Source organism: Lolium rigidum, chromosome 6 (genome assembly GCF_022539505.1).
Source record: "Lolium rigidum isolate FL_2022 chromosome 6, APGP_CSIRO_Lrig_0.1, whole genome shotgun sequence".
Lineage (NCBI taxonomy): Eukaryota > Viridiplantae > Streptophyta > Magnoliopsida > Poales > Poaceae > Lolium > Lolium rigidum.
Window position 1 is genome coordinate 8,062,979 of NC_061513.1, and position 11,940 is coordinate 8,074,918.

General features: G+C 42.7%; 1 protein-coding gene across 2 annotated transcripts; it reads left to right on the top strand.

The window, feature by feature from the left end:
- The first annotated feature begins 247 nt into the window (after window positions 1-247).
- On the top strand, window positions 248-2,710 carry LOC124668368. 2 transcript variants are annotated; one of them, XM_047205527.1, is made up of 8 exons: window positions 248-464; window positions 827-978; window positions 1,104-1,250; window positions 1,361-1,510; window positions 1,608-1,792; window positions 1,873-1,923; window positions 2,009-2,120; window positions 2,390-2,710. In XM_047205527.1, exons 1-8 carry the CDS (start codon window positions 311-313, stop codon window positions 2,390-2,392), a joined length of 954 nt encoding a protein of 317 aa, XP_047061483.1. In that variant the 5' UTR covers window positions 248-310; the 3' UTR covers window positions 2,393-2,710. The 2 variants fall into 2 exon arrangements, with proteins under 2 accessions (XP_047061483.1, XP_047061484.1); XM_047205528.1 differs by lacking the exon at window positions 248-464 and adding an exon at window positions 626-735.
- Window positions 2,711-11,940: the final 9,230 nt, after the last annotated feature.

The following is an 11,940-nucleotide window of genomic DNA, read 5'->3' on the forward strand; positions in this document are numbered from 1 at the left end:
ATGTGTTAGTTTGTGTAAACCATGTTCCAAACTATGTGTTAGTTTGTGTAAAATCATGTTTCAAAATGTTATATTTGAAACTATGTTTAAATAGAATACGTCGCCCCGCTAGAGCAGACCCAGACGCAAACGGCCGCGCGGAAAAAAACGTCATTTTTGCATCCGTAACGCGACCCAAACGGATCCTCCGGACGTTAAAATGCGTCGCCGGCCCTAACTTCGAGAAACCGCGTTGCGCTTTCCTCTTCCCGGATCCGATCCCATCTTGAAAACCCTAAAAGAACCTAGATCCCTAAACAGTACATTGTCGATGGGGAGCCAATCTAATCGTGCTGGTGTTCTCGATGAAGACGAGTGGCTTAAGCTTGAGGAGCGGAAAAATATGCTGGCTTGGATCGAGTACATGGAAATTACCATGGGGAAATACAAGACACCACCGCCAATGGAAATCGTTCTGTACCCAGGTATGAGGATTTCTGTTTTGTTATCATATTTATAAAGTTATGCCAACATTGACATGTATTCCTGAAAAGATTCCAACCTTCTTTTGAAAAATAGGGGGCCGAAACCCCCCAGCCCCCCCCCCCCCCCCCCCCTTTTTTTTTTCTTTCAAAATGAAGCCAAAGTAACATAGTAGCTCGCGAGGAGAAGCAGAGTTCGCGCTCCTATGAAAGATTTGTTTAATTATTATTGGCCATAGAGTTTGCCCCCTTCGTTTTTCGATTCGTTTAATTTGTGAGTTGATTCTTCTTGTTCTATAGAAGTTTCATAAATTGTTGAGTTCGGTACTAATCTATCTCTGACTGTATACTTCTACCATTTGAAGATCTCATGGATAGAGCATGGGGATGGAGCAGGCTGGTGATCTACGAGGTGGCAGATACTACTGTTGAGTGGCCCGTTTTTATGAAATATCTGAACGAGTATTTCAAACGCAATGCTGGTTCTCTTTTCAACATGAGTGCAGCTGCCCGTCACGTAAGTTCTTCCTCCTGCATATATATATATATGTTGTAAGAAATACTGGTGCCCTGGCTTACCTTATTTGATCGATTGTGTTGCTAATTAACTTCTTTTTATCGCTGCAAAACAATGGTGTCAAGTGTCTCAAGGAGGAGGGCAGGTATCGCATGATTCATGAAAAAGATCTCAGCGCTGAAGACATAACCTTGAGCGACAGTATCAAGAAGCGAGCAATCCATGTTTTGAACTCAGAGGTTAAATCTGTTGCTGCAGCTTCTGGATTGATGGTATATGCCTTCCTAACAAATCAGATCAACCAGTATTCTACTTGATTTATTCATTTTAGTTTTTGATGCTTATAAACTTGTTTGCACCATTTGAAAAACTCTTGTTCAAGTGTATGGCGGAGGAGGCCAGGTTGATGTCTGACTTGCGAGGAGATCATTTCGAAACCATTTCTGTCTTTTCGAGCTATATCAGGCAGAGTGCCCTGCGTCTCACGCACTACCAAGGGTCTGAACCTGATTCCATTGCTGCTGCCCTTCTGGTATGTATGCCCATGCCTCTACCAGAACAAATTGCAACTCGGTTATTTATATCTCGTGAGCTTTACTAATTTTGTCGCAACAATGGTTGGATTGAAGGGTTTGGTGAAGGAGACTATCTCTGTGCGTAACCTGATGAATCGAGGGAACACCAACATCAGTGTAGACGAATTAGAGTGTGGATTTATCCGAGAGGCTACTGTTCCACTTTTGGAGAAACTTGAAAATCACTTTGCTCGTGAAATTTCTTGTACTGTAGATGAGCATGCCAGTTCGCTTATAAGGTATATTTGTTTTCTTGTTTCTGTTATTGCACACATATTTTTTTGGGGAATGTCTATTCATTGTGCTTTACTGTTACCAGGGATAACACTGTTGGGGGATTCAAAGCTGACAAATCAGAGAAGCCTACAAGGTATATTGAAATTTTGTTTGTTTTTTCTTGTTGAATGCATATTGCTGGGGAGAAGTGTTACCTTGTTGTGCTTTACTGTCATCAGGGACAGCACTGTGGTGGAGTTGAAACCCAATGCAAATGAAAAGCAAAAGAATACAAAGGATCGTGGTGGAAAGAACAACCTTGGGAATGGAAAGAGGAAGAGATCTGATAAGGTATATCTTTAGAAAAGAATCCACTGTCTGAGAAGAGATAATTCCTTTTGATGCTTATGAGGAAGTTTAAAGTAACAAGCATTCCTTTTTTGTTGGCTAATTGCTGTGAACCGACAAATTTAATGGTCTACGACCTAGAACTAACTTAATTATCTGTCAATCTAGAACTAGGAAAAGGGATTTAATATTGTGCAGCACTCTTTTCCTATTATTGTTAGCCTTCTGCTTCTGCTTTTTTTTTTATACACGATTTCATGCTTTGGATGCAGTAACGGCATTGCTGCAGAACTGAAGATAATGTACTTGAAAGGAACAACGAATTAGGAAGGAAGGATGGTTAAGTCGCCCCTGTCACTGATTTCTCTTTGGCTGACACCTGGTTTTCCTGTTATGAGCCTTGATCAACTTAAGTCAAGGGACCTGGAGAAGCGTATCAAATCTGCTATTTTCATATACCATGCCGGAGTGTATTTGGCATATTCTGCTGTGTTACTTACTGGGTCATTGATGAACAGCAGAGTGTTTTACTTGACAGCTATATGTTTGTATTTGCTAATTAAGCAGGAGTAGCTATTGCCAATGAAGTAAGAATGATGGTGTGAAATTAGTCCATGGACCCCTTTTATCCTCATAATAAAAGAAAATATAAGACTAACATATCATCCACTTAGCTACTTGATTTGCTAGCATATATGCTAGCAATTTCAGATCTGTTGCTTCCAGGCTCTTGCATCTAGGGGTGGGCATTTTAACCGAGGACCGATCTTCCGAACTGGAACAACTGGGACCGGAGCCTAATAAACCGAAACTGAATATCGGTGCTAAGCTTGGTCTGGAACTCTGGATAACTGAAATTAGATTGGCTAATTCGGTTTGAACTCACACAGCTAAGTGAAGCGACCGAGGAGACCGACAATAGGCCAATTCCATGACAGCCCACTAGTCATTTTGTCCATGTACGTATGAAGGCTTTCACGATGGTAATGATCAACCTTCACGGTACACAGACATGGCTGTTCCGGCGACCAGATCTGGCGCGGGCATGGCGCAAGCGAGGCGCAGCGGCGGTAGCTGGGCTAGGCAAGCTGGCGCGGTGGTGGGCTGGGCGAACTCTAGGCGGCGGCCCAAGCGTGGGAGGCGGCTTGCTGGGCTAGGCAAGCTGGCGCGGTGGTGGGCCGGGCGAACTCTAGGCGGCGGCCCAAGCGTGGGAGGCGGCTTGCTGCAGGCAGGTGGAGGCTTGGGCTGGACGGGCAAAACCTATACACCGACCAGGTCGGTGGCTACCGGCAAAACCTATACACCGACCAGGTCGGTGGCTACCGGCCACCGCACACCCCGTGGTCGGGTATGGCCAGGCCCATTTGTGGCTGTTTAGCTGTAGCAGTTCGTTTTTTCCTTTTTTTTCTTTTCTGGTTTTTTTTTTCTGTTTTCCTTTCTTTTTTCTTTTTTCGAATTTATTTATATTTTTTCAGATTCGAAAATTTAAATTTTAAAAAATTGTTCAAATTAAGAAAATGTTTAAATTAAAAAATGTTTAAATTTAAAAATCGTGTTCAAATTTGAAAACCGTTCAAATATGAAATTTGTTCAAATTTAAAAATTGTTCTAAATATGAAAATCGTTCAGATTAAAAAATTGTTCAAATATAAAATTTGTTCAAATTCGGAAATTGTTCATAGAAAAAAATACATTTTTGTTCAAATTTTAAAAAATTCAAATCTGAAAAAATGATCAGATTTTTAAAAAGTGATTTTGTTTTAATTTGATTTTTTTATATTTTAATAAATATTCAGATTGAAAAAAAAATTTAAAAAGAAAACAAACAACACAAAACAAAACAAAAAGAAACGAAAAAGAAAAAAAACGAAAAAGCAAAAAAATAAGAAGTAAGAATGTTGGGCCGGCCCAACAACCCGCCTGGGGGGTGTGCGGCGCCTGGTCCGCGCCGACTAGGTCGGCGTACAACACCCCCCGGCTGGAGGAGGGAGAAGGTGGGTCGGCCGGTAGTTCTGGGCCCAGTACCGGTTCGGATCCAAGGGCTCGCATAGCCTTTACGGTACTAGGCCGGTACCACCAACGGTAGTACCAGCCAGTCCAAAATGCCTTTTTCTTTTCGTTTTCAAATATGATGCAACTATAAAATCCATAACTTCAGTTAGGAAAATTCAAATTAGGTGAAACCAATTTTGCTAGAAAGAGGGCGACGAGAGCTATCTCTACACATGGTAAAAACATGCAAAAGAGTGAATGATGATTTTCCTATGAAAATATAGGTGTAACCTCTCAATATGGTAAACCGGGAAAATCATCCAACTCGAACATGCAACATGCAATGCATCCGGAATCCGTTTTCGATGAGTCAGAGCTTGTCATGAGAATGAACACAAGCTCTAAAACATCTCATGGATAAGAATCAATAACAACCAAGAAACACGATGCAATGCATGCAAGGTTTGAGCTCTCTTCGATGATGCGACCCACTATCATATCAGAGACAAACCTTGTCCTTGCGTGTTCCACTCGAGTCGGCAAGCTCAGGGGCGAACCTAGAGGAAAACCGTCCCAGTGTCCTCAATCTATTTCACACAGAACTCTTGATTAAGTTAGGGGTGTCACAGAGTATTATCTATGAAGCATAGCAAAGAAAATTACTTAGAGCATCTCCAACAGGCGCTCTATCCCGTGCTGTATCCAAAAAAGTCGCTGGTTTAGCGCGTGGGCGCAAAATTATGCTCCAACAAGCGCTCTATCCCGCGCTGTAAAATACAGCTTGAGGCAAAGCGCTATGTCGTGCACTATATCTACCGCACCGGAAAGAGCGCGCTGTATCCGTCGCGCGCAGAAATATTACAGCTCCAAGGTTTAGAGCTTCTGTTGGAGGTGAATATGGCCTCACACACAAAACATAGATAGATCGCGCTGTAAAGTGATTTTTAAAGCGCCAAATTTAGAGCGCCTGTCGGAGATGCTCTTAGCACCCGGTGTCCTGTGACACCCCTAAGAACAACATGGGTCCGCCCCTGGGCAAGCTCCGTCTTCACTCTCTTCATCATTGTACATGTCACCATTTTCTTCCAACATACACGCCACCGTCTTCATCCATCTTCTACGCACGCCACCGTCTACATCCATCTTCTACGCTGTCTTCATCTCTCTTTGACACCGTCTTCATCCATATTCTTCATTGTACTCGATCTTCTCCATCTTGCAACCCTGAGACCAACATATTGCTATGGACACGGCCTAAAATAGATTATCAATACAACCATTAGTTCATAGGGATTATCATCAATTATCAAAACCACACATGGATGCTCCATGTCCTTTCAATTGGGACCATATTTCCATATTCTGAAATCAACTATTGGGCGATTCGATGAACTCCCATGAGGGATTCCCACCAATAAGATCTCAATCCCAATGCCATCCAGAGATTTTACCACTAGAAATTACCAATCTAGATCTCACAAAGGGGGGAAATTGGCTAAACCTTAGGTAGCAGTAGCAGTAGCAATAGATCCTCTACAGAAGAGTTGGACATTCGTTAAGGGAGAGAGATTCCTTCGTTAGTGGACCGTGGAGGAAAATTCGCTGGGCTACAAGGTTTGCCATGCAAATATAGCAAATGCAATCATTTAACTTGATCGAGTCCCTTTGTTTCGGTCCAAAGGCCCATAATTGACCGATGTCGCTGGCGCATGAGTCAGTGCGTTTCAAAGGATGCGCTCTCCCCCACCCCCATAAACTTCCTAAACTCGGCAATTGACCCTTGATCCTTGGTTTTAGAGACCCTGACATGGACGGTTGTTTTGTGCCAACGAGTAGTTCTTATTTTTCTTTAGCCTGTGGCTACGGGTCAGGTCTGTGTGTTGATTTGAGTGCTAATATCTATTGTTGCTAGCTAATGCAGTGCAAGCATTGTTCCTAGTTAAGAGTGTTTGCTGCTAGGCTGGAGGCACCCAGCATCCACACATGAAGATGGAGTTTGTCTGTAGCCATGCGCAAGATGCCACTAACCCATCGGCCATGCTATCATTCTCTCGAATGAAATCATATCATTTTCGTTAGAAATGATTTACTATCTTGAAATTTGAAAGGAGTATATCCCAATTTTCGCATGAGAGACATAATCCTAGTGAGTGGAATTAATTACTATTATGAAATTTCCCGTGCATTCGAATTTAGTGGAATTTCATTCGATGCTTCTCCAAATAGCTTATGGAATAAGTATGATAAATTCTTAGTCTTTAAAGAAGAGATGCAATCTCCTTGAACTATTATTACGATTCTAGGAATAAGTACCATAATATTCCAGTTTTCTACTTAATATTTGAATTTGATTTAGGAACTTTATTAGTGCTGGATTTTTTTAATTCTACAATTGGTACCATGTATTTTTCTATAACTTTTTCAAAATGGTACCATGAGATTTACTTGAATTTGTACAGTGGGACCCTAAGTACCAACTATACCAATAGTGAAAACTACCAAATAGCACCAGAGTTAGGTTTATTGATAAATCACACTGTCATCGAATCTCTGTGTCTATAAATAGAAACCTAAGATTTATCTAAATCTGAATGTATCTACACATTAGATATCTAGACATTAAATAGTGTCTAGATACATCCATATCCTGACAAATCTGAATGTGTATTTAATTATTTATAGATAGAGGTAGTTTTTTTTTGAGAATTACCGTTAAATGTAAAATTGTGTCTGGGTATATTACTGGAATTGCCTCTGTTCTAAAAAAAACGGTTTGCTATGTCCAACTGAGAATTTCTTAAGTCTAAGTCACTTGTAAAAAAATGCTTTAGTTGCACTTTTCTGTTAAAAAAGTGCAATTACACTTTTCTGCTAGAAATGTGCAACTGTAACGAGTTGCACTTTTCTTTAAACTGCAGATTCGCGACTTTTCGAGGTGATCGAGACTTACAGAAAATGCTCGGTCAACTTAGACATAGACACACAAAAAAAAAAAAAAAAAAAAACCAGCCCAGACAGCCCAACCAGACATAGCTATCCCCGTACTTCGCAGCCATGGCGGCGCCGCGCCGAACAGCGGCAAGTCCGCGCCGCGAGCGCTGGATCCTACTCACTATTTCTCCATCCCACTAGTTCTCCCTCTTCCGCTCCCGTGTTCGCCGTCGGCCAACGCCAACCCCTGCTCGGCCGCCGCGTCCGTCCCCACTCCGAGCTCCAGGACGTGGGTAGCGCCTTGCCCGGCCTCCACGACGTGGACAGCGCCGCCCACGGCGGCGACCCCTCCTCGGCGGGCCGAGCGTGCACGCACCGCCCCATGGATCCCTTCCCCGCTCCTGTCCTGGAGAGGAACTGGGCAGATCTCGGGGACGGGCCGGCGGGGCTGATCGCCGACCGCGTCCTCGCCCGCGACGTCGCGGACTACGTGCGCTTCCGGGCCGTCTGCAGATCCTGGCGCCGGTGCTCCGCCGACCCGCGCGTGCAGGGCGGACTCGACCGCCGGTTCCATCTCTGGCAGTGGACCATGCTCTGCGAGGAACTCGCCGTGCCGGACCGCCGCTCCTTCCTGAACACGTCAACCGGCGAGTTCGTGCAGGTTGACATCCCGGAGCTCCACGACCACAAGGTGCTCGCCTCCACCCCCGAAGGGCTCCTCGTTCTGGTCCACAAGCGGCAGCGCGCCGCAGTCCACCTGCTCAACCCGCTCACCCGCCAGATCACGCATCTCCCGCCGCTCACCACGTTGCTGCCTCCCAAGCACGTCGACAAGCTTTCCGAAGATTACATCTATTTCGACGGGGAATTCAGAGCGTGGGGCTCCGGCATTGTTGCCAACGATGATGATTCCACCGTGCTGCTCTGCTTCAACAGGCTCCGCATCATCGGCACGGCTAAGTCTGGCGACGAGTCCTGGAATTTGCTGGACTACAGCGCTAATGGGATGACAACAACACCTTTAATGTTTGCAGGCCGCTTCTACTGTGTTAACCTCACCGATGTCATGGTGCTGGAAATGGGACCAGATCAGCCACCACGGCTTAAGGTGGCTGCCAATCTGGGTCTGTATGTCTCGCCAATCGCTCATAGTGTGCACCTCATGAACAACTGCGGGGAGCTGATGCTGGTGCATCGTCGGTGTGGACGACCGACGCCGCGGAATAAATCTGGGTGGGCCTACAACGCTTATCGAGTTGATTTAGACCGCGGGACACTATTCCCGGTCAAGAGCCTGGGTGGCAGGGCGGTGTTCATGGCCTTGGATTGCTCTCTCTCGGTGCCTCTAGACGTTTTCCCCTCCGACTCCCTCTGTGCTGACACCATCTACTTGAGGTTTGACATTCGTGAGAGAATGATGCTAAAAGCTGGAGTATATCATCTTGCAGATGGAAGCGCCGAACTCCCATGTGGCCTGGTGGTGCCACGGCCACATACTCTCATCGATTGTCTGTCATTTGCCGATACTGTCAAAAAGTGATTGATACTTTAGCCAGCCAGCATGGTTTATGCAGTGTGTACTCTTTATCATGTTTGCTTAGCTAGTATTTGAGCTTATATATCTAGCTACAGTTATGTATGGATGTCTGGTCCTCCTCAGTTTGCATATTGAACCTACCAGCCATACATACATATTTGTATAAGCATCTAGCTAGCAAGTCTAGTGTGAAGAGGAGTTTAGCCCTGAAATGCAAAGGCATGGTATGCACATGTTCTCTTTACTGGTGTTGTCAGAACGGCTGGAGAATATATCAATATATACTGCTACCCTTTTTCATGTATCTATGCACCCAGGTGTTTGTGCAAATTCCGGTTTCTCTACCTATGCCAGACAGGCTGCTATGACTGTTTAATTTGGGCTGTTTCTAATTTTTGCTGACTTCCATTTGAATATCTTTGTGTTGTTGGTTGTAAGCATGCTTCTGCAAGACTGCTAATCTGGGACAGTGAAGAGCATGCGGGTATTTCAACAGAGAATTGGGTCTAACCCGTTTGTTTATTTTATTTGAAGCAAGTGCAAACCGCTTGATTTGTTTCCTAATTATTTTCATGCAGGACCATCCATTTGTGCCATTCTACCAAGTATAAATTGTTTCATAAAAATGGGCAAGTCCCGTTTGATGTGTTTCCATTTTTTAACCAGCCATGCCTCCTTTTATTTCTTCTCTACTACTATAGCTCCTCTCAAAGAAAGTTAGATGCGTGGCCGGCCGGCCGGCCGTGGAGCTCCCACCACCAGATGTGTTGACGATTCTTGTGCTTTTAGCATGTTTTATGGTTTCTGCCTTCAACTACTTGTGTATTTCTTCTAGAGTGTGAACGAGGTATGTATGATTCAGTTCTAGTTGGATCTTGGCTGAGATATGTTGTAGTGTCAGATATGTGTGTTCCTGATTTTGTTTCTGTAGTTGTAGTGACTTTTGTGTAAATCAGGTTCGTCCCCATGTTAACGCCGACCATTGGTGCAGCCTCCATCGTTGTCGCTTCCGTCGTTCAACAAGGCTTGACGAAGGATGTCGTGTTCTAGCTGTGTCTCGTCCATGTCATTCATCATATTTCTTGGTTGAACTAGGTACGTGTATGATACCCTATTGATCTGTTCATTTTTCTATTGTGAAAATCAAACTTGCATTTTGTGTTGTAATCAACGAACCTTCTCTTGTGCAGATATCATGCAAAACTGACCAGCAGGAAGATACCCCAGATTTTCAACAAGTCCACGAAACTATGACCTACACTTCGGCATCAAAATAGATCAACATGTATAAAATAAGTGTCAATTTTATTTGCTAGTTTCTTTAGGAATATAGTTGTAGTTCTAGTTGAATAATCCATGTGATCTGTATATACCTTGCTACAAGTGTTACTTTTGTTGTGTTGTTGTATCTGTGGAAAATTAAGCCATGTGAAATTATCTGAATATGGCCATGCTTTTTTCTAGGTATCTGATACCTAGGTCAATGAGCAATTAGAAAATGCGACTCATACTTACTGGTTTCTAATGGATACCGACCAAAAATATGGATAAACACCACAGAATACGCATGGTCACACTTTCTTATTGTTATTTACTCTAGGCAGTCGATACACATCAATGGACATGGATAAGACACATCTCTTATTTACAGGTATGAAAGTATCAGATACCCACATACATGAAGTTTGACAGTTTATACCCATCATGGTTGAAATGATGTAGTCAATACATTCCCGGGTATGCAGGTATCAGATACCAATGTACATGTAGTTTGACGGTTTATATCCATCATAGATGAAATGATGTATTCCGCACATTCTTGGGTATGTATATACCCAAGATATTTCTGGTTATTTCAAATTTACATGCTTATCTAAAAATAATTAGATGTGGAATACCCATTAGATTTTTGGAAAAGTATATACCCATGGTATTTACGAGTATGCAGGTATACCTGCATACCCGTATGTAGTTTTGACGGTTTATGAGGTATGATAGTTGAAATGATGTAATCCGTACATTTTTCACGTCCCCAGGTATGTCTATACCAATTGTTGGGTATTACAAATTTATGAGCGCTTACCTAAGAATAATTAGATGTTTAATTCTGCGAAGTATGCTCACCAAAGTTAAAACGAAATACCCATTAGGATTTTGGTAGAGTATGTACGCATGATATTTATGGGTATGCGGGTATCGTATACCCATGTACATGTATTTCGGAGGTTTATATCCATCATAGGTGAAATGGTATAATTCATACAATCCGGGTAGTTGAAATGGTACGGTGTATTGCCGCAGTTTGCAGCGTGACGGGCCTAGTTGTGGCACATAGCATGGTGAAGGGTTGCAGCGGTTGGGCGGCAGATGGTGAGGTAGCTCGTGGCGGGGGTGACCTAGAGCGTTTTGGATCCGGCGATCAAGGTGGTGCGGCCCTCCGTTACTGAGGCTGGCGGGTGTCGTGTACCCAAGGGTATTATATGCCCAATGATTTTCATCTAGTATAACCAACTATTTTCACCTTGTATCGTATACCCAATAAGTTTTTACTGCCTATATACCCGAGGATTTTCAAGGTATGGCATATAACAAAGAAAAATGTATGACATTGAGAACAATTTTCACATACCTAGAAATTTTATGCACATATCTTAAAAAAACAGGTTTGTATGTACCTAGATTATAATTGGTATGATGAATTGAACATTCACGTATTTGTATACCTACAAAATTTTCAACCGTGTTAAAATAAATTTCTAGGTATGTACATACCCTTCCCCACAAAAAAAAAAAGGTATGTACATACCCAAGAATTGGTAAGACAAATTTTCAAGGTATGACATATAGAAAAGAATTTAAAAGGCATGATACTCCAAATAATTTTCACATACCCGTAAAACTTATACATACATTTTTTAAAAATCAGTTACATATATATCTGAGATATCACATACCTGGAGCGGCCGATTTTATTTGACTACCGGCTAGGGCTTAAAGTAAATCTTGATCATGTAAGCAAGAACTTACGAACTGACAAAGAAGAAGAGTGTCTCACTAGATAATTTGGGGTATTACATACGCATCGTTTGTGAGCCCATGAATTAATACCATACCTGCACATATCCCGCCCGTTGGTGTTAGATACCTGACGGCATATACCCACTGAAATAAATATACGAACTGATACTCTAGAATTTTGTAGGTATGTCATAATTAACCTAGAAATAGAATTTTGTAGGTATGTTATAATTTTGTAGGTATGTACATACCCAAACACTAAGATAGCATATGTGCATTATTTATGTATACACCTTTGTTATCATACCCACATACCCATACAATTCTTAGGTATCATACCTTAAA